This window comes from Leucopleurus acutus (assembly GCF_964270905.1).
Source record: "Leucopleurus acutus genome assembly, chromosome: 2".
In the NCBI taxonomy this organism is placed as follows: Eukaryota; Metazoa; Chordata; class Mammalia; order Artiodactyla; family Delphinidae; genus Leucopleurus; species Leucopleurus acutus.
The window spans coordinates 43,398,267-43,421,311 of NC_139143.1; the positions used below are offsets into that span (position 1 = coordinate 43,398,267).

Sequence of the window (23,045 nt, forward strand, 5' to 3'; positions counted from 1 at the left end):
TCTAGATCAAGGCAGCAAACAGGCTAAGGTTGGGAACTCGGCCAGAGGTTGGAAGAGGCAGAACACAGAAGATGCCAGATGCTAATCAGGGAACACATGTCTTCAACAAAACGGGACCAGGAGGCAAATGGTGGCCTCCTGACCCAGTGCCTCAGTGCTCGTGATTTCTACGAGCCTCTAGGAGTATGGCATAGGGTCCTTTCCTGCAGTTGGCACCTCTCTGCTGCTTGTCTGGGTTTCAGCTGACCCCCTGGAGAGCAGGCCATGGGGTGACAGCTCATCCCCTTGCTGATAGTGAAGGGAGCAGGTTGGCCTGGGAGGGCCAGTGCCTGCAAGCCAAGCTGTGTCATTTCAAGAAAAATGGAGGGCTTGGTGGCCCTGGACCCTGCATGCAAGGCCACCCACAGAGAGTGTGTTTCCTTTCGTGTAGAATCTCTATTCTCCATTGAATGTTTGTCAAGCTATTAGCCCTGGATTATCTACACCAATGGAAAATAATCACATAATCCATGTCTACTTGACTGAAGTGAAGTATAAGTCTTTCTGTGGAAGTACTTTCCTCTTTATATCTGACTGGAGCTGTTATTTAACTGATTCTGTATTTCCCAGACCCCACTGGCTCCTGGAGAAGAGGAAGAAATCCCCAAAGTCTTAGTGGAGAGCATGAGAAGTCGTCTGTGGAGTTAAGCCTTTGCCCTGAGTTACCTGTGACAGATGGACACCGCTGCAGGAGATTAAGATCTGAGCTCAATTTGTACAAATGCCAATAAGGACCTCGGGGCTGGTGAGTGAATTTTTAGCTCTTAGTTCCAGCTCCCTGAACTTTTCCACTTCACTTAGCCAGGACAGGAGTAAGTCAGCTCAGTGATTGAAGAGAACAAATTATTGGAAATGGTTATGAAATTTTTACACCCAGGCCTAAAAGAGGAAAACAAGGAATTCTCTAGAACCTTAAACAGGGAAGGCCTGACCAGATATGCAGGCCATAAGTCCAAGTATGGCGGTGCAGCGCCATGATCAAGGATCTAGGCTGTAGCTGCTGTGCGTTCAGTGCCCAGGTGTGTAGCTACTTCCTGTCTCCGGCTTCAGTCTTCTCATCTGTAAAATGGGGATTATCCTGCCTACCTTACAGAAATGTTGCATCAAGTGAATATGGAATGTGAAGTCACCTAGGGGCGTGCCAGCTGTGTAGAGATACTTAACGAACAGTAGCAGCATTAATAGGTAGCGAGGTGAGAACGGGAGGGTTGAGCCCTAACCCGGAGAACATGCTTGATCCTAGGAAAGTCAGTGCTTCCCTGCCCTGTATCTTGGATTAGAAATCTCCATGGACACTTCCCTGATTCCAGCTTCAGAGGTGGAGTGTCTCCCTGCCCCTCATCCCAGAGGTGTGGGTATCATGCTAGCTGGGGATATGAGATTAAAAAACCAAAGCACTGACAATACCCAGCAGTGGATGTGGCCTGCTTAGCCTGCTTTGCCTCTGGCCCCTTAAGGGCTCCTGCCCCACTGCAGGCATCCTTTAGCCCATAAAGGAGAGCTGTAAGCCTTCGGGGCTGCCCCACTTCCTTCCTGGCCAAGATTTCCCTCAGATCTTATCTCTGCTCAGCTCCAAAGACTTTGATCTTGGCTCTGCTCCATCCATTTGAAATTTTACTGGCTCCTCCTGTTTGCGGACATCAGCTTTCCCTGGAACTCTGATTTGGCAGTCTTTCCTACTTCTGGAAGCTGCCCCTGACTCCAGCCCCTTGGCCAACACCCTTGCTGGCTGGTCCCCTCCTTCCCCCAGGCAGGGGGTCAGGCAGAATGCCCCAAGGCTGAATCCCAGACAGAAGGATTACAAGAGCTCAGAAGGAGGAGGGGGTGAGGAAAGGGGTGGTCTAGGGCAGCTGTTAAGAAGGAGTGATCCTTCATATCAGAGTGGGAACAGGAAAGTCTCAGTTGGTTTTATGGCCTAATGCAGGGATTGGCAAATTATGGCTCTCGAGCCAGACCCAGATCCAGCCTGCTTCTGTAAAGAGTTTTGTTGAAACACAGCCAAAGTCATTCACTTAGAGATTGTCTCTGGCTGCTTCTGTGCTGCCAGGGCAGAACTGGGTAGTTGTGACAGAGGCTGTACGGCCTGCAAAGTCTGAAGTATTTACTACCCGGCCCTTTCCCCAAAAGGTTTGCTGACCCCTGGTTTAGTGCATCAAGCTTCCCCAAACAAGAAGTGATTTGAGGAACCCAGTCCTGTGAGGTTGCGTCACCAAAACACAATAGTCCAAAACCCGGGGAAACACACATAATGTCCCCACCCCCCAGAGCTATTCACAATGCGCCTTAGTGAGCTAAAGTCTTCCAAAAATCCTGCACAAAACCTGTTTTTTGGTTAACCCACATTTCCCAAACTTCTTTGGTCTACCAAACCTTTTTCTCAGCATGCCTCTTAACAGTCCTCAGAAGCTAGCACTCTGTGGACGCCTCTGGAAAACTCTATCAGGTGGAATGATCCTGTACAGCCTGGGTTCTCTCCTGTCCCTGCCTCTAATGAGCTGAGGGACCATGGTTGAATTACATACCCTTCAGGGCCTGCTTCCTCATTGGTTGGATGGGATAACAGTGGCTCTCCTATCTCTTTTACAGGTGTTTCAGGCAGGTCCCTGAGATCATGTGCACGAAAATGGTCTGGAGCTAGGGCTGTGGTGTCATTGATTTTTGAGGATGAGCTTTGCTCTGATACATTGTTTAGCAAAGGTGAAGTGGGGAAGCCACCAGGTCAAGGTCATGAGTTCCCTTTTCTAGTTCTCACTCTGTTATTCCTAACTGGGTTAACTGAGTGACTTTCAACAAGTTACTTTCCCCCATGGGGTCTCAGTTATCTCACCCTGGGCAATGGATTTTAGACTGGTTAATCTCTGAGGATCTATTAGCTCTGAAATTCGGTGATTCCATTTGGTTAGGTGCAGGCAACTTCCCTGCTTATCCAAAGCAGTGAGTCTTTCTCTCCCAAACCATGAAAATGGCATCGTATTGATTTTCTCTGGACAGTGTCTGGGTTCAGCTCCAGCCATGAGGAGGTAGTAAGGAAGGAAGGATTTCTGGTGCTGCTGACAGCTTAGGAGAGAGGGCCGAGCCTTCTGGGAATGTCTACCTGACAATTCTTGACTTGATATTGGAGCCTTTCTTTCCCTTCTCTTCCACTGCTCAAGGGCTGCTCTGTCCAAACATGAAGTTCAGACAGCTTGCTGACAGATCCGGCAAAATAAAAGAGCAGATGTAATTCCTGAAAAGACAGTGGGCCCAAGAGTGGAGCAAAAGTCCCCCAACAGGCATGAAATAAAGTGATTGTAAAGCAGAATCCACATAAAATTCCTCTCGGCCACCTTCTCTCCTCTCTGTCCCTCTGACCATAACCACTTTCCAGCTTCATCATCAGTCCTTGATATCAAGGATTTACAAGCAGTTGAATAAGAGAAGCTTTATGAAGAAGATGAGAATCTACTGAAAAATACCCTCTTCCTTCATGAACTTAGGAAAATCCCAGAAAATCTTGACTGGGTCAAAAGGTCTACAGCATAATAAGTATGGGGCCAAACGGGCAGGGATGAATTGGAAATGAGGGTTCTTCCTTTTGGTCCCTGTGTAAGGACCTATGGGATCATCTAGGGGACTCCCAAATGAAGGGGGATTCAGAACATCTGTGTTGGCAGTGTCCCCAGAGGTCATGGAGCCCATGCCCCTCCAGTCAGCCATTCAGTCACAAATATTTATTGCGGGCCCTACTGAGCTGAAGTTCTTTGGGGACATAGTAAGATGGAGAAAACACAATTACTGCCCTAAGAGCTTAGAATGTACTTGAAAAGGTTATAGTTTAATGTGTGCAGCAGGCTGAGTGTTAAGAGATGTCAGAAAAAGGGGGCACCTACCAAGGGCTAGGAGTGATGGTTGAAATTTTGTTAATTCTCCACTCTGATTGGAAGCCTCTCATATTTTCAAACCTCCAGGAATGGAAATTCCACTTTTTCCAGGTCCACTGACCTCCTCCAGTAACTAATAGATCCTTTCTTGCAGCCTTCTTTGAGTCATAGTGTCACCATGAAAAATGCTGGACCTTCCTTGGTCCAGTGATGGTCAGCCTTTGCTTCCCCAGATGGAGTCCCAGCTCCCCAAGCTTCCCTTCATACAGGCGGAGGAAGGAAGAGAAGAGGCCGGTATTCGGTCCTGGTTCTTTTTTCCATGGTGTCTGAGCAGCTTATCCTTCCATTCCTTGGGGTCCAGGGTCCCTCTCCGGGATACTGAGGCTGGCACGGAGAGGAGGAGAGTCATCTTGGAGCATCTTCCTTTGCACCTGGGGAAGCTGGTCTGGCTGGAGGCTCAGGTCCGGGAACTGTGTCATCTGAATCAAGGTGACCCCTGATGACCTTTCTGTCTCCTGAGCTGCACAGACACAGAGCACACGGTGAGCATCCTGGGTACTGAATTTGATTCCTTGAGAACCACCCTCACCCATCGCAATCCTCAAGGACTTCCTGACACAGAGGATTTGCAACTGAGCCCTTAGATCGACAGGGATTGGGCCAGGCCTTTGGGGAGCTGGGTCTGAGAATCTTAGCCCCTTTGACTTGCTCCCAGAGCATCTCACCCTTTCTTCGCCAGATCTAAACGCCGTGGAGCAGTCCCTTTAGGAATGTTTAAACCTGGGCCTGGTGCTTTAAGAGACTTCCAGCTGGGCCGTGCAGAGGGTGCAAATGCAGTCTGGTTCCACATTTGGGCCCTGTACTCCGACCTGCTGTCAGGATTGTTCACGTGGTTCATATGACCACCAGCTGTCTTGCCATCTTCTGAAGAGCTTCTCCTTAAGCTCTGGGATGCCATTGAGACATAAATACATAGACTACTTTCCCATTTGATTGATAAAGGAACCAAGGCCAAGCTTGGTTAAGTGGCTCAGACTAGAATTTAGCACTTCTACATCCAGAGGTCCTGGTACCAACTCTGACCCCGACCCAGTCCTGAGGGTGTCAGATGGGAAGAGGCGCTCCCCTCCCCGGCCTTGGGGTGACTTAAACTCCACTTACACCTCCTCTTCCTCCGGAGCTTCCTTTGCAGCAGAACAAGAACCGTCAGCATAAACGGACACAGCACCGAAGAGACTGGAGTCAGCATCCGAGAGACGTTTTTCTCTTCCAGAGAAACACTGGAGTGGAAGCAGCAGGGGAGGGGATGGAGGTTGGAGCTGGGTAGGAGACTGAAGACCCTTTGGCCCTTGCCCCTCATTTTACAGATGAGAAGCTGAGGCCAAGGCAAGCTGGCTGCCCGAATTCCCATGGAGGGTTAGTTGCCGAGCTGAGACTAGGTCCCCTGCCTTCCAGATCCCAAGCCCTGATCCTTTCCCTCCTCCACCAACGTGCAACAGTGGGCAAGAGAAGTGAGTGAGGGTCAGGGCATCTATGCTTGGCATTTGGCTTTGCCACAATCTGTCTTTGTAGCTTCAGTGAGTCACACCCCGACCTCGTCGGAGCTTGTTTCCTCATCTTTAAAAAAAAAAAAGCCCCAACAGTCCCACCTAAATATTCCATTATTTTAGTGCTTATATTTTTGCTTGAAAATCACATGAAGATGCTCAGATAATGTCTCCCAGCAAGGACCCTTGAATGAGGGAGGATTCTGACTTTCATGTCCCTTACGCTTTACTGTCCTGAGGTTACAAAGGGAGAGGAGTGAGCAGACAGAGGGGGTCACAGAGGTTAGCTCACTGAGGAGCGTGCAAAGGGATGGAGCAGATGTGGAGTCCCAACGGAGAGGGCAGCCTGGGGGTTTACCTCTTCACTTGGGAGTCCTTGCCCAGGGGCCTGAAGGGCCTTGCTGCCAGGGCCTGGCTTGATGTCACTTGGGGACCACTGTCTCCAGCAGGGGTGTCTAGGTCTCCTTCACTGCTTCCTTCCGCAGATGCCATCTCTATGCTGGTTGGCTCCAAGGTCCACACAACTGCAACTGGGGGTGTTCCTTCAACAGAGCCCAGGGCTTGTGGCTTAGAAACCGACATTTCTTCTTGGTGGGTTTCCCACATCCACTTATCTGAGACCAGGGTTGATGGCCTAATGGTCGCCATGACGTTCTCAGCTGTGTCTGGGGCTGTTCTGACCCTCTCTGTTTCCTCTCTTTGCCTATCAGTCCCAGTAGTTGTTTCCCTCTCTCTTTCGCTGGCCCTAGTCCTGTTTGCTTCCAAACTTCTGGAGCTCCACACTCGATCACCTTCTGTTGTATTGGACACACCTCTGATGGCTGAAGCTGGACTCTGCGGAGTGGGAATGGTTGCCCAAATGGAACCCTCTAGCTGGCTGCCTGTCCCTGGAGCTACTACCCCAGTTGCTCCTGGGGTTTGTCTTCCCTTATCTGAAGCTGTGGTTTTGCTGGTTCCTAGAGTCAGAGCAACTCTGTCCCATCCCGTCCCTTGTCTCTCTATAGTCTGCATAGTTCCTGGTGTCCGTCTGTTGGCCGCTGGCGATACTGTCACAAAGGATCCCGTGATGAGCTCGCCAGCAGCCACAGTGGCTGTGGGGACGGCTCTGGAAAGACCTGTGTGAAGAGCAGAAGGAGACCAAATGAGAAGGCTATCCGGGCTGCCTACAGGACACCAGGCTGCAAAGGATACCAGGCTTCACATGTTTGCTCCATGGAATGCAACCTCACTAAGCAATGCAATCTTTAGCCAATATGTTGGATAAAATAAAAAATTGGGAAAACCAGATGTGTTCTCTAGACTGTTGCCAGTATTGACAGTTTATGTCCCTATCTCCTTTTACGCCCACAAATTCTCTATCCAGCTGCCCCAGGACACCATGCTGTCCCGTTTCCCAGGGCCCACATCCCTTCACGTACTGCTTTTCAAATAAGAAAAAAAGAAAACTCCAGTCACAGCAGAGCAGCCAATGTCAGCAGATGGTTAGATAGCAACATCTATTCAAACAAGTCCACCCTCTGGACTCCTGCCTGCCTGCGCCACCTCTCTGGTAGACCTGCCTTTCATAGCCTGGATGCCCTTCCTTGGACTCTGGGTACCTGACTCTAGATCAACTCTCCAGAACGAGCCACGCACGGCGCTGGCCTGGTAGCTGTTGGATGTCTGCTGAGAGGCTCAGCCTTAGGAAGAGCTCAGTCTCCATTCTTCTGCTTTGCCTGTCTTATGTGCTCTGCATGTCTGAACAAAAAGACATCATGACCCTAAGAAGCCGTGTCCTCCAATTCACCAGCTTCACCGAGCTCTCTTCAAATATATGTGCCACAACTCTCAGGGGGAATTGGTGAGATAGATTACGGGGATTCAGTTGGGACGTTTTCCCTAGTATCTACCTTCCCTCTGAAGGTGGTCTCCATCTGAAATAGAAGTCTATGTCTTAAAGTCCTTGCCTGACCCCAGCTTTTCATCATCACTCCCCTTGTGTTTAAAACCCTCTTGGACCTCTGGGTCTTCTGTTGCCCCTTGCCCTTCCTAACATTCATGTCACCAAACTTGACCTGCCAGCCATCAGCCCTTACCTGCAGAGATGGTCAGGTTCATGCTGAAGAATAGCATGTTGTTTGCATTTCCAATGCCACAGCGGTAGTGCCCCACATCCTCCGGGGACAGCTGGGACAGCCTCACCACAAACAAGCCTCTTTGTGGGAAGTCTGTTAGGGCCACACGGCCACGGTAGCGAAGGTGAGTGTAGTGGTTGGTGGACACGATGGTGTGGCAGACCCACGTCAGGGGTCTTAGGCGGCACCAGTACTTCCTCTGGTGGCTGTTGATGGGCAAGGGTGGGTAATGACACCGGATGGTGACAGCTCCCCCAGGCTCCCCAGACACCAGCCTCGGGCCCCTCAACGCATTTGCAGCTGCAGGCAGAGAAAAAAAAAGTCCGGAGCAAGAGTGCTGAATTTGTCACTGTTTGGGGAGCTATGAGCTCCAAACTCTGCCAGAATTAGGGAACAGGTCAGAAAATGCTTCCGTGAAAGTGAAGCTAGAAAGAATCAATATAGAAATGTCAGAGCTTAGCCACTAGGTCAGGAGTAGCTCCAAGGTATGAAATGGAGCTGTGTCCAAGGCCCCATGGAGAGATGAAAAGGCAACAATAATCTTACCACTATTTAGCTAACCACTGTTGAGCTTATCACGTGCAGGTGTTCTTGCACATGTCCGTCCAAAGCCTGGATTCATGCCACTGTGCTCTAGTGCAGATGTTTTTAAAAAAATGCAAATGTTTAAGAAGCTACCATCTAAGCACCTGTAAGAAGGCCAAGGCAAGAGCTGACAGAAGGGATGTGGTTGATTTGCATAGAATGTAAAAGAGAGATGTTAAAACAACAAGGTCCTACTGTATAGCACAGGGAACTATATTCAATATCCTGTGATAAACCGTAATGGAAAAGAATATGAAAAAGAATCTATATATATATATATGCATAACTGAATCACTTTGCTGTACAGCAGAAATTAACACAACATTGAAAATCAACTATACTTCAATAAATTTTTTTTTTAAAGAGGGATGTTAAATAGTAAAAAAAGATGAGTGTGACTTCTGCTGAAAGGAGAGGGTGCTGGAAGCACAGGAATCCTGCTCTGCTGGGTGGATAACTCCCCAGACCATCGTTTTCAAAAACGTACATACTGCTCCCTTCTCTAGGAATGGAAATAACCAAGTGTCACTGTCAAAGCACAGCAGAATTTTGAATACGTCTGCTTTGGCGGTAGGCGTGAATCACAGTTGAAGCACAGTCTATGGTCCTTTTACTGATTTAAATTTGATCCAATGCAAGCAGAAACAAAGTTTACTCTTTCTCTCACTGCCTCTTCATACGAGCTCTGGGATGTCCCTCCTCCTTGATGAAATCTCAGACATAATTTCAAGTATAGTAGCTTTCATAGTCTCGCTTGGATAAGAAGATGTCCAGCCCAGTGACTGCTGCAACTCCAGCCTCTTATCCAACTGAAGCCCTTTCCAATTTCCCAGCTACACTTGGAGGCCTGATGTGGGGGAGGGGGACAGGTCGGGGTCTCTTGCTTTGCTCGACCCCTTCCCCTACTCAGAACTGCTCTGGGGCCCCTCTGGGATTGGGTGTGGAGGGGAGAGATGAGAGGTGAATGGAAAGTCGTGATCTGCTGGTGGCGCCCTCCGGGCATGGCAGACGTCCAGAGCTGGGTCCTTCCCTTTTGCCTCCCAGATCGCTTGTCTGTGGCCTCTGGCTGCAGTTCCCTCTTGGTAAGAACTGCCTCTCCTCCTGCTGGGCTTTTATGACTCCTCCACGACCAAGCCTAGGACTTCTGGCCATGTGCCCCTCTCGTGGTTACAATCCCTTCTGGGTAGACCTCTTGGTAGAGGCACTGGGGCAGCTCCTTTCTGTGGGACCTACATCACATTGGGCCCCAGGAAACACACTTTGTCTTGCTGTCAGGGGAAATCTGGGACATACAGCAAGCTTGCTGAGTGGCGTCCTAGAAGTTCCTTCTCTTACTTGGCTTCAAGTGAGGAGGAGGTGATCTGCCTTGTCCCCCAGGGGCAGGTGGTGGAGAGCATAGCACGCTGTCTCTCTCCAAAAAGCTCTTCTCTTCTACCTCTGATGATTCTCCAGGAGACTACACGGTGGGCTATTTCTGGAACAACTAGCCTTGCCATCTCTCTCCATAGTCCTGCCCAGGTGGTTCTACATGTTGCTTTAGGATGTGGGTGCCTGGCATCTATCAATTTGTTCTATGTCTTCAGCACCTCTGAATCCAAGAAAGTTTCATCCTGTTGGCAGGACTGGCTACATAATTTGCAGGGTCCAGTGCAAAATAAAAATGGAGGATCCCTTATTCAAAAGTTACTAAGGATTTCACTATGGTAACAGTAGAGCATTAAACCAAGCACCTTCTGAATGGGGTCCTGTGTGACTACACAGGGCACATGCCCATAAAGCTGACCTTGCCTGTTGCATATGTCTTGAGGTCTCATTATAAGAAGAGTCAAGGCCATAAATGTTAGGGATAAATCAATACTCATTGTAGGTTCAATTAAGCGACACACCACAACTATGCCAGTATTGATAAAGTTAAATGGCAACTCATCATTAAAAAGCAAGAATCTGGGCTTCCCTGGTGGCATAGTGGTTGAGAGTCCGCCTGCCGATTCAGGGGACACGGGTTTGTGCCCCAGTCCGGGAAGATCGCACATGCAGTGGAGTGGCTGGGCCCATGAGCCATGGCTGCTGAGCCTGCGCGTCCAGAGCCTGTGCTCCGCAACGGGAGAGGCCACAACAGTGAGAGGCCCACGTACTGCCCCCCACAAAAAACAAACAACAAAAAAGTAAGAATCTTCGTAATTACAAACAAGGACCACCTCAGGATGACAGTGATGGTGCTCTGATAAAGTGTTCACACCTCATATTTCAGGAATCTGCATGTGATCTACATGCGGCGCAGGCAAAAGGATTAAGGAGCCCCATTAATCAGTGCGATGGGCTGTTCTGACTTTGCAGTTGAGAGCTGATTAGGAATCCTTAATCAACTTTTGCAATAAACATTTTTTTCTTTTATAAATACCAAATTTCACTTACCCTTAAGAACTTAATCGCTGGATGACTAGTAGCTCTTGGTTCTATATAATAAAGGTTTTTGGAATTTAGTACCGGTTGCCTGTGAGAATTAAAGAAAGGGCTGGCATTTTAGGATCAACGTGGCGCCTGCCAGGGGTCCCTTCGGTGGAGGTGGTGCCCCTGCTCTCATTCACCCGTCATCTCCCAGCAGCTGTCCACTGTACAGCTTCAGTCAGGGATGGGCGAGGGAGGCCTGCACTGGAGCTTGACTGGAGGCCATGGACTGGAGCTTGACCTGGTCTGAGGAAGCGCAAAAGGCCTGTGACACGAACAGGGAGAGCAGGGCTGGCGCCTGGGATGGATCACTCCTCCCTCCAGCAAAGGGGTGAGAAAACCGGGAGTGTCTCCCTGGCCCAGAGGGTGGGCCCGGAGGGCAGAGAGCCATCCCACAGCCACCTGAGACGGGGTCTTCCGTGTGGAGGGGCCAAAGCAGAACCTGGGGCACTGGGAGGAGATGGGCCCTCGAGGGATCCGCAAAGGCCTCCACAAGAGGAGGAGCCAGCTCTAGAGCCCTGCCAGGCCAGAGAGCTCCAAGCCATCCCATCAAGTAAGAGCCGCCTGGCTCCTGCTGTCCTCCCACCTGCTGCTGTGACCCTACTGGCGTCCCAAGTGCCAGCTGCCTCGGCGGGGAGGAGAAAGAGCAGAGGGGCAGGGAGAAGGCAGCCCCCAGAGCCCTCCCTGCCTTCCTGACTGCGGGCCGTGGGTGATGAGGGGGCAAATCTCTGAATGAAGTTTAAATTGCTGACCAAAATATTTAACCCGCCACTTACAATGATCAAATTAGAACATCTGAGACTTAAAGGAATTAGGTTAAGACTCTTATATGTTCGGAGAAAAATCACGGGCCTGCCTGAGTTTTCATCTGGGGGCCGGGGAAGCTTGCTCCTACTGAAAAATTTTAAAGGGGGCATTGGGAGATGAAAATAAAGAAGTGATGTGATTATATCACAGAGGGCTCTCGCCCAGAGATAAGCTACCTTTGATTCATTAAAATTCTGATTTGTTTGTAAGGCAAACACAATTGTTAATCCCTTTTTTGTATTATCATAGCATTTATTTATTCATTTATTCTTTCGACAATTATTTGTTAAGCATCTACTTGGGTACCAGACACTCTAAGCACATACTCACTACATTCCTCAATGGCTCTCCATTACCATCAAAATAAAACCAGATACCACAGCATGGAGACAGGATGATTGGTCCTCTGAGCCTGATCAGCACACCAGCCTGTCAGGACGTACAGAGCAAGAATTCTGTCTTTCATCCATGTGTCCCTAGTGCCTGGCACCTGGTAGGCCCTCCAAAAGTATGTGTTGACTAAATAAGTAAATGCATAGATGTAGTATTTACCCATCTGGTTTCTTTGTAGACTCTGCACTCTTTGGAGTAGGTCGGGGTTTTTATGTCCCTAGTACTGGGTCTGCCACTTGAGCGTTTTTAGAATGAGTGGAAATAGAGCGGTGCTACCTCTGGCTTTTGCACACCCTGGAACCCATATCTTGCAAATGCAGCCAACTTTCAGTCATCAACTTGAATGGAAGAGAGTAGAGACAGATCAAAACTGTGAATATTCCAGCAATCATCAAGTCAGACATATGCCCCCTCATGTGAGCTCTCACCTCCCTCATTCACTCTGACCCGGATCTGACCACTCCCTCGATCCAAAGCCATGCGGATGTCCAAACTACGGTGCGGGCGCTGAATGCTGCTGAGGTGCCTGTCAGGCATGTCTGCAGCCTGGAAGGCTCGGGTCTGGGTGTACAAGCTCTGAAGCTGGGCTGTCTGGAACTCACCTTGCAGCAGGCACAGTATGAGGAGGACGGGCATTTTCCATCCTGCCCTCTGGTTGCTGACCTGCAAAAAAACCACTGTAGATGAAGAGGTCTGAGAGGAGACGAGTGAGAAGCTCGGCGAGCAGCCCTGGGACCTGGGCAAGCACCTTCTCACTCTGGGATCTTGGTTTGCTCAGTGCTGGGGCTGGATCAGCTCCACCTAAGAGCAGGAGGTACCTGCCCTCTGAGAGAAGCACAGCTCCATCCTTACGGCCCTAAACACGCACATTTGGCCTGGGTCACTGCCACCAAGACTAAAAAACTCCCTCTGGGGGATTCCAGCCCCGGCACCCACCTGTCAGCACGGAGCTCTGGATTTGGGGCAGCATTGCGTAGTGGAAAGACCCCAAGCTAGAAGTTTAAAACTTAGCTGGAATTGTGGGATCCTGGAAAGGTTACTCAGTCTTGGGGATCAGCTTCCTCTCCAGGGGGAATGAGAATCTGTATGGGGCTGTTGTACCAGTTACATGAGACTGTGTTAGAAGAGTCACCAGCAGGCCTGGTACTCAGTCGCTCGCTTCCCCTTCTCTTTTGCAGAAGGAGAATTGCTTCCTTCAAGGGAAGCTTTCTATCTCACTGGTAGTGTGCCCCCAGTCAATGATAGGAGTAAATTAACTCTCAGGCCAAGTAGTTTTCTGCCCAAGGGTCCTATTCTGTTTCTTCTCCACAATTTCTAGAAAGCCCTCCCTGGCCCCCAGTCCACACTGATTTTCCCCTGCTCTGGTCTCTCTCACTGGCCTGGGGAGCTCCTTGAGGGGAGGACTTTGAGCCTCCAGGCTCTGAAACAGGATCTAACCCGGTGTAGGTGCCCAAGGCACAGCTATTGTGAACAAGAACCTTCCACACTTTTGCCAGACACCATGCTGACCACTACTCAATGGCCTTCTGTTGCTTGCTGATTAAAAAGGCAGGGACGGTACATTATACTTCACTTGTAGTTCCCACAGGGTTTTCATGGATGCTTTTTGAGTGACTAAAAATCTCTTCTTTGAATCTATCTACTGTCTGCAGTTCCTGGGACCTGTGGAGTTTTTTTTCTAAAGAAAGCAAAATTAAGTTAGCCATAGTTTTCTCCTTCCAATGCTCATACATGTCTCGTTAATGTTAAGAACAGGCTCTTAACAGTCAATGGTCTGGTCCCCTCCCCCCCTGTAGAACTAGACAAAGCCACACAAGGCCACTGGCCAGTCTGGGCTGTGGGCTAAAGGGGGAGAAAAGGGAACAAAGTGAGGAGGAGAGGGGGAAAGCAGAGGAAGTAGGAGAAGGGGAAAGGAAAGGTAAGGTGAGAGTTGAAAGAAAGGAGAGAGGAGAGAAGGAGATAGAGTCCATGGTTGGCCCTGTAATGCAAGCTGTCGACTCAGTGTGGCTCAGCCTAGCCATCTCCACTAAAGCCTCTGCCTGCTCTATCCAGGTAGGGCCCCCAGAGTGGCCAGATCTGGAAAAGTCCACGGGTTCCTTCTGCTTCCTGTGCCCTCCCCTTAGAATCTCCCGGGTCTTGGGCACCATCATGGCAGCCTCAGGCCCTCCCTGCCCTCCAGAGCTGCTGGTTTCCTGCCTGCACCTGGAGGCTTTCCCAGGTGTGCCTGCAGCTAATCTTTTGTTTGATTAATATTCACCAGGTCCAGGCTAATTCTGAGGCTGGTGCGCAGGTTCCCCCAGGTGAGTTTTTCAAAAGTGCTAAGTGCTGACACAGCACACGCTGGGGTCAAAGTCTGCACTGTCCTGCTGGGGTTCTCTGAAGTGTGCACCAGTGGGTGCAGCTATCTCTCGGCTTCAGGAGCAAAAACCGCCTCTGAGGGGCAATGAGGAAGCACAAGGTGTGAGATAAAATGCCTCCAAGGAGTTACCGGCCTTGACTAGAGGCTGTAAGGATAACATTCAACGGAAAGTCTCCAAGTTATCCACCTGCCGATAACCTTCAGAAAACCTCTCTCCAGGAGACAGGGAGCCCCAACTCAGTAGCTTGGGGCCACAGGCCTCTGTGATAGTGCACAGCATTTTAGGGGACAAGGGCACATTGGGGAATTCTCTTGTCCCTCAGTCCTGCTGAGAAGGGATCTATCCCATATTCAGCACAGGCTGGTGTATAACTCCCCAAATCCCTACTGGCCCCCTGAGCCCCACTTCTCTCCTATGCCTGCATCCCCGTGGCAGCAGACAAGAAAGGAAGGAGGCAGATGTAGAGGGAAGAGCACAGAACAAGGATTCAGGAGGTTCCACATTGCCCATGACAATGACCTTGAGCAATGCCTCTTTCGTCTCCACTGCAACAGAGCTTTGACTGCAAGAGCTCCATATGCTTCCTTCTCCTTCTTAATATTAGTTGGTTCTAAATCCCTCAGGGGGCTGTAAGGAGTCATGAACTCTGGTGGGAGGGAGAGTGGGGGTTAGCAGAAGAGCAGGGAGGTAGGAGGGAGATGCTGGCCTGAACTCCAGAATCCTTCCCTGGCCCCTGGGAGCGAGGCCAGGCTGCTCTGGGATGGCCACTGCTGCAACTCACCACCCACATCCGGAGACAAGCCCCCAACCTCTCGGGGGAAAGCCTCACCACACCTTTTGTTCTCCGGGCTTAGCTGGGGATTCTCCATCCATCTCTGTCCAGAAATAAAATCTACTTGGACTTCTTCTGTTTTTGATATGCTGGTGATTGGACGCCTTCTAGTTTCTTTTCTTTAAACCTTGAGGCTGAGTTGGCTGTCTGATGTGACGGAAGGCAGCTGGAGTTAGCACTGGAAGATGGAGGGATGAGGTATAGCCCTGCCACTCACCTCTCCACACTCTCATCAAGTCACTTCACGCTGGATCTTGGCTTTTATTTCGTATAAAGAGGGAGCCAGTCCAGGTCCCTTGTTGTTCTTACTGTCACTTATCCCTGCAGAACTTTTCCAGGGGTGATGACAGTGGCTTCAAGGGAAACACACTGACCCACAACCTCTCATTTCCCCTCCAGTTCAGGGTCCCAGACTTTTTAGGATGCCCCAGATCAGCCAGCCCATTCAGACCTCTCCCGGGTAAGTGATGCAACAATATATGGCAGAAGAGAAAATTCAGGAGAGGAATTCCCCTGCTTTCTGGCTGGCATCTGGTTCCTCCTAGCTGGCTGGGCCCCTTCAATTTCCATGGGGAGGCAGTTTGGGTCCCTGACTCCAGTCCAACTGCATGCCTGGTAGTTACCAGCTCATGCCCTGGACAAAGCACAATAGAGTAAATGAGATGGTCTCCATGGAGAAAGAACACTGACAAGTGTGGCTTATCCAGATGGATGTCACACTTCAAAAATATCCCAATAAAGCAGCCGCATAACACAGGGAGATCAGCTCGGTGCTTTGTGACCGCCTGGAGGGGTGGGATAGGGAGGGTGGGAGGGAGGGAGACGCAAGAGGGAGGAGATATGGGAACATATGTATATGTATAACTGATTCACTTTGTTATAAAGCAGAAACTAACACACCATTGTAAAGCAATTATACGAGAAAAAAAATGATCGAATTTTATTTAAAAATAATTCATTAAAAATCCATTATTTAAAGAAAAAAAATTCCCAATATTTCCCTTTGGAAGATATTTCATGGATGGGATTTTTTCCTTGTAGAAGATATAATTTGCCTGCCTCTGTTCGTTTTAAACTGACATCAAAACGGAAGGCATAGAGGCTTCCCTGGTGGTGCAGTGGTTAAGAGTCCGCCTGCCAATGCAGGGGACATGGGTTCGAGCCCTGGTCCGGGAAGATCCCACATGAGAACGGGGCAACTGAGCCCATGCGCCACAACGACTGAGCCCGTGTGCCACGGCTACTGAAGCCCATGTGCCTAGAGCCCAGTGCTCCGCAACAAGAGAAGCCACTGCAATAAGTCTACACGCCGCAATGAAGGGTAGCCCCCACTTGCTGCAACTAGAGAAAGCCCGCATGCAGCGACAAAGACCCAACACAGCCAAAAATAGAATAAAATAAATAAATTTATATAAAAACAAACAAACAAAAAAATGGGAGACATACCCCAAGCACTCAACGAGGAAGGGGTTCCAGAGGATACATGTGCTGCAGGCTACAGTTAAAGACCCTCACCAGGACCCCTGATAGAGTATGTAGCATCCTTGAGCCAATTAGAAGTGGCACTTCTTCCTTCAGAAAAATAAATTTAGTTGGTGTATTGTTGCATAACTTGGATAGCCATTGGGGCAGTATGTATTACCTATGCTTTCCCCCTTCCAGGTTTGCAGGCAGGGTAAGGGTAGGAATTGAGCCACTGAAAGCAATAGGAGAGGAAAAGAAACACCACCATGGGATGCCTGGAATATGGCTGGGACAAGACTGTCTCGCGCATCTGTGCATGCCAGTGTCCTTGTGCACAGCCGTGTGTACTGCTGTCCCAGGACTTGGTCATAAGCTCCAGATCTTCACAAACACCTAGGGCCTCCCATGTAAGTTTGAACACACTACAGTGTGGATGGCATCCCCTTAGGCGTGGCACGCTGGAGCAGTGTACAACCTGAAGAACTGTACATGGTGGTCCTGCCTTCAGAGGCTTATCCCCAGGTTTGAATGATCTCTGTGCAGGTGGTAGAGAGGGTTGATGGCTGGCTAGATTCTCCCCTCCCAGCTCCCCAGAGAGCAGTGTAGCCTCATGGCTGATCACACAGACTTTGGAGTCAGGCTCCCTCCAAATTAATATCCCAGTTGTACTTTTTGCTGGGAAAGTGATGTGGGTCAGATTACTTATCTTCTTTAAACCTCATTTTCCTAATCTGTAACACAGGAGAATAATAGCACCTACCTTATAAAGTTCGTACGCGAATTAAGTGAGATAATCCATGTAACTCAAAGTGCATAACCTGCAGTAAATTCTCAATAAATACTATCTGATAGGATTAATAGCTTAGCTTACAGCAACAGGGAGCAAGTGTCTTAAAGACTATTTGATTAGTAAAGACGTTAAGTTATAAAGTCCAGTTAGTTTGGAAAGCATGGGCCAGTTTTCAGAGCACTGGTCCAGAGCCAAGCTGGTCCCCTCTCTGAAGATTTATGGGGGTATAAACGGTACTGGCTACTTCTCTTGGGAACATAACTGAATTCTCTTGCCCAGCACAAAGCCACCGGTGGCCTCTTTACACAGGTTTATGACACTGTGACCTTCTGATTACAGGGCCCAGACTCCAGAAAAAGGCAAAATAATACTTAGACCAAATGTCACATCTGGGAAGAGCTTTGTCCACTCCCTGACCCCCCACCTCCAACCTCTAATCCCAGTTGTAGCAAAGGATTTTATTTGTTCAGTAGACACAGCAGAGGGAAAATCAGCAAACAGAATGCTAACCAATGCAAGAAAAGTCATTTGTGCTGAAACAATCTGTATTGATCTCTTTCCTCTCCAAAACATGTTTTCTAATGAATAAGAGCAATGTATAGAGATGTTTTATGCTTCCATGTCGCTGGTGGTCAAGACTTACATTCCTCCTTACACATCACTGCAAATTTTTCTGCTTCCTCTACCCACACACGTAAGCTTTTTTCTATCCTTGTTATTTACGGGAGAGACACATCCTTCCTCCCCCTCCCTCAGCCAAGTTCTGGTCAGAATACTGAAGGCTGAAGAAAACATTGTTTTAAAACACTTGGATTACTGCAAGTTCTTCATCACTTCCTCAGAAACTCATAGAGGGGACTTCCCTGGTGGTGCAGTGGTTAAGAATCTGCCTGCCAATGAAGAGGACACGGGTTCTAGTCCTGGCCCAGGAAGATCCCACATGCCGTGGAGCAACTAAGCCTGTGAGCTACAACTACTGAGCCCACGTGCCACAACTACTGAAGCCCGCGCTCCTAGAGCCCACGCTCCACGAGAGAAGCCACCTCAATGAGAAGCCTGCGCACTGCAACGAAGAGTAGCCCCTGCTCGCCACAACTGGAGAAAGCCTGTGCACAGCAACGAAGAACCAACGTAGCCAAAAATCAATAATTTTTTTAAAAAAGAAACTCATAGAGGAAGGTGAACTATGCAACTTGTCACTCCTCCAAATGATAACAGAAGAAAGTAATTGTATAGAACAAATAATTGTTTTATGATGCCATTAGCAGGCTTTTACAGTTCCAACCATCATTTGGCTGACAGCAAAGATTACGGTCCAGCAACATTCACACCTTCCAAACACAGAAGACATTTGTTCTGGAGGCAGCCAGGAGAGCGCTGAGATGGTTAAGTTCCTGCTGGTAAAAGCACAGAGTAAAGAATCCCAGGATATTATTTCATAGATCATAGGAGTATACATACAGCTAAGATCTTAGCTGAAACTCATCTCAGGACGTTGGTATAGATCAGTGTGAGAAAACATGCTCCACAGCTCTTAGCATAACCTTTCTGGAGTGACTTGAGTCTGCGGATTAAAACAAATATATTTCTTACTGGTTGGGATTATTTGCTTATGATGCTATTTGTAATAGACATTATCCTGTGATGACGAATCGCTGGCCCTTGCAGGATGGAAGGGGCTCCAAATAATTAACTTGCCATGGAGGAGCAATTGGTCTCCCCGAGGAATCGTGCTGCACGGGGGACTTGGTGTTCAGCTCTGTTGCTGGCAGGTTGGACGCTCGTTAGCAACAGTGCTAAACTCAGCCTTGGTTAGTGGGAGCCCAGGCTGTTCTTGGGAGCCCACTTCTCTCTTGTGTCCATTGTACCAGCACCACGGTGGCCAGTGCCTGGAATTGGCTGATGCCAGATGGCCAAATCATTCTGTCTGCTTGGTAATTTAGTGCCTCTTCCATGGTGGATACTTTCTGGTGGGCATTAGCCTATGACACAAAGAGCTTCACACTTCATACAGCTCCCTTGTCCAACCGTGTGTCTTTAACCAATCTTTCAATCTTTCTCTATCCAGGCCTCCATCTCTATTCTAACATCAGGCCGTTTTTCCTTTAACACAGAGTAGGTGCACTGCCTGAAGTTCTACTTCCTGGAAGGACTTTCTCTTGCTCTCTCTGCTTTGCAAGGCCACTCCTTGTAACACAACTACTGGTTACGTTCAACTTGAACCCACATATCAAACCAACTCATCTATAAACAAAGCCTGGGTTTTGTTCCTCTTCCATGTGGTTTATAATGTGTGCTCTCATGTGGCCCCTTATGGAGGGGCACTGGTGCAGCAGTGGTCGTGGAGATGAGGGACAGGCTACTTGATCATGCAGCCTGCTTGTGCCCTCAAGCCCTTATTGTGCTTGGTCCCAGCTGTACCACTTCCCATTTATTCTGAGTTGCTGTTGGCATACTTGACCTTATGACTTAGTAGGTGTAATAGCTCTCAGTTCACGATGGGCAGTTCCACATGCACATTCATCTGGGGTCCTGTGTTCAGGTGTTACGTCTCTCCCAGGGCCCAGTATCACGATAGCAGTTGTTTTTCAAAAGACACATGATTCTCCCTTGCAGGTGGCACGGCCTTGCCAAACAACCACAGGGGCCTATGTGACCAGGCTGTGATTCTCCCACTGGGGCTTGTCATAAGCTCCACATAGCATCTTTTCCCAACACCTCTACCTCTAATATTAAGTGGCAGGACTGCTTCCATCTCAGCCTGGACCTGCTGCCGAGGTCCTGGATGTGGACCCTGATCTGGGCCCCGGTCAAAGGTAGAAGCATTTCATGCTGCCTGGTGTATGGGCTAGAGCAGTATTTTTATGTGGAGGGTATGCTGCCTCCAGAACCAAAGAAGCTTGTCAAATACGCTGCTTCCTCCATTGTGGTGGAAGGTACAAGATATAATATCTTGTCTTTCACTTGGGATGGGAGTTCCTGGCTGGCCCCCGATCACTGGACCCCTAAAAACATCGCTGATGGGGTGGTCTCCTGGAACTTCCATGAGGTCTTCCTCCCATCCTCTGAGGCATGTGTGTCTTACTGGGGCCTCCAACATTCTAGGTGCCTTTTGCTCACCTGGACTGATTAGCATAATACCATCAATAAATAATGGATCGATGTGACATTCTTTAGGATGTCCAGATGGTCCAGATCCCTCTGGACTATATTATGACATAGGGCAGAGGAGTTAACATAGCCTTGGGGACAAAATTGTAAACCTATGTTGTTATTCACCCGTATAAGTGCAAATGGTCTCTAATCCTTTCCTCTGAAGGGAATAGCAAAGAATGCATTCACCAGACCAAGGCTTCGTACTATGTGCCAGAGGCCAGGTCAAATCTGCTGTGGTAGATAAACAGACACAGTGGCTGGAATTGGGGCTAATATTTGGTTGAGTTTGCAGTAGTTTATTGTCATCCTCCAGGCTCCACTAGGTTTCTGAAGGGGCCAACTATTGAATTGAATAGTGACATTATGGGAACTGCCGCTCTGCATCCTTTAGATACTTAAGGGTGGTACAAATGTCAACAGTTCCTCCCTACCATGCAATAATATTTTGTATTTATTATCTTGGCTGTGGAGGCACCAGTTTCACAAGCTTCCATGTGGCTTTCCCTACTAGGATAGCTCTTACCCACAAGCCTAAGACCCAATGATTCGGCTAAAAAGCATGTCAACCCCAGTTACACATTCAGGGACTGGAGAAATTACCACTGGGTATACCTGCAGACCCAGTGGGCACACTGTAAACCAGACCTTGGCAGGGACTTTAGTCATTACCCATATACCCCACTAGTTAGAACAGGGGGCTGTGATGATGCTTTGGTTCTCTGGGTATCATGTGAGCTCAGAGTCAGTGTCCAATAGTTCTTAGAACACTTGGAGGTCGCCTTCCCCCAGTTACCCAATCAAACAACTGTGGGTCCCTTTGGGAACGACTTACGGAATCATGACTCTGTATGTTTGGTGTTGTAGGTTTTTCCCTTTTTTTTTCTCTTCGGGACCTGGCTGAATCTGAGTCTGACATTTTATTGGGGTTGCTGCCCTTACACTCCTTGTCATCCATCCTTGACTTCTTCTAATGATATAAGCCAAGAAACACCCTTGTTGGTTGAGTGTTTATTTTGCCTCTAAAGACACCATATTATTATTATTATTATTTTTGCAGTACGCGGGTCTCTCACTGTTGTGGCCTCTCCTGTTGCGGAGCACAGGCTCCAGACGCGCAGGCTCAGTGGCCATGGCTCACAGGCCCAGCCACTCCGTAGCATGTGGGATCTTCCCGGACTGGGGCACGAACCCGTGTCCCCTGCATCGGCAGGCGGACACTCAACCACTGCGCCACCAGGGAAGCCCAAGACACCATATTCTTTTAATCATGTCCATAACTCTCTGGGGTCAGGCCCCTTGGCTGCCACTCTAAACTTACTGCTCATCGTAATAACTGCAACCACCTGGCCTCTTTGGTCTGGGCCTCTCAACACCACTGGTATCACTGAGCCAATTTCTCCACCTACCTCTCCTACCAGCAGCCTGGCTTACAGAGGAGAGCCCCTCTCGATCTTTTTGGTGATGCTGGTGTCTTTCTCACTAGCTCACTTCTTTTAGCTTTGGTGAATGGTGTATTCGCCGGGCCTTCTCATGGAACAGAATCATCTGGTAAGTCTTCCAGCCTTATAAAACATCCTCTCTAGCATGATCCCTTCCTGAACCCTTTCATCACTTCTTCCACCGCCTGCTGGGGCAGCTCTGGCATTTCAGCTGCATCTGGCTTGGGCCATCAATTTTTCCATGCTTCTAGGAGCCGTTGGAACAGTGAGGACTTCCTGAAGTCCTTGCCAGGGTGTTAACTCTTGTATCCTTGGAGAGCGCTCCCCAAACAAGAAACTCTTCCATATCTTTTCTTATGTTTCAGCGCCCTTGGTTCAGCAGCTTCAGAATCCAGTCCCATGTGAAATCCTCTGACTTTTGCTCGTTCATGCTGGCTGGGACTTGTAGCTCATCTGAGGTCTATTCCCTTTCTTCCATTATCAGGCCCAGTATATCCCAGCTGGGTGATGCTGGGACTTACCTCTCATTAGAAGCCTACTTACTAGAAAAGTAGATGGTGGGGAGAGGTCTCTGTAGTGTCTTCAAGCAAGGAGGGGGTGGTGGGGTTTGGGAGGTAGAGAAAGTGGTGCTAGTTCTTAATAGGGAGAGGTGGATCAATTCTGCAGACTCTGAGAGTTTAGAAGAAGCTGAGACTTAAAATTTTGGAGGGGTCATCCACCAGATGTCCCCTCTCAAGCTCCCGGGTCCCATCTCCCCCACAAATGTCTCCATGCTCTTTGGACTTAAGCTTGTATACGTGTAGGAAACAGAAAGTGCAGGTTCCGCTTTCCTTTACAGAAAGAATGTTGTGTTACTTGCCCAGCTTGCCCCAAATCCCGCAGAAGCTGATAACAGGAGGCTCCCAAGGCCATTTCCTCACCAAATATTGAAACAAGCAGATGGATGCATTTAGTTTCCAGATTTGCTGCAATGGGACAGTCTCCACAATGATAGGACATTTCATTGAGTCGCAAGTTCTAAATAAAGCCTATTTGTTCACATTATCACCTTTTAAGCTCTACAGTAACAAAACATCTTAATTTGAGAAGGCAGATTATCTTCAGAGATCATTACCCTTAATCTTCCATTCCCCTTTTTAAAATCTTTTAATTTTTTATGGCTTCTACAATGATGCCTCATTCTGCATTTCAAAAGCCGATGCTTAGGATCC

General features: G+C 48.8%; 1 protein-coding gene across 1 annotated transcript; it reads right to left on the minus strand.

Moving 5' to 3' along the window:
• Positions 1 to 4,234: 4,234 nt before the first annotated feature.
• Positions 4,235 to 15,026, minus strand: FCAMR (Fc alpha and mu receptor; the record flags this gene model as incomplete). Its single annotated transcript, XM_082858286.1, has 6 exons — positions 4,235 to 4,419; positions 5,061 to 5,179; positions 5,805 to 6,561; positions 7,522 to 7,860; positions 12,396 to 12,451; positions 14,983 to 15,026. 6 exons carry the CDS (start codon positions 15,024 to 15,026, stop codon positions 4,235 to 4,237), a joined length of 1,500 nt encoding a protein of 499 aa, XP_082714412.1.
• Positions 15,027 to 23,045: the final 8,019 nt, after the last annotated feature.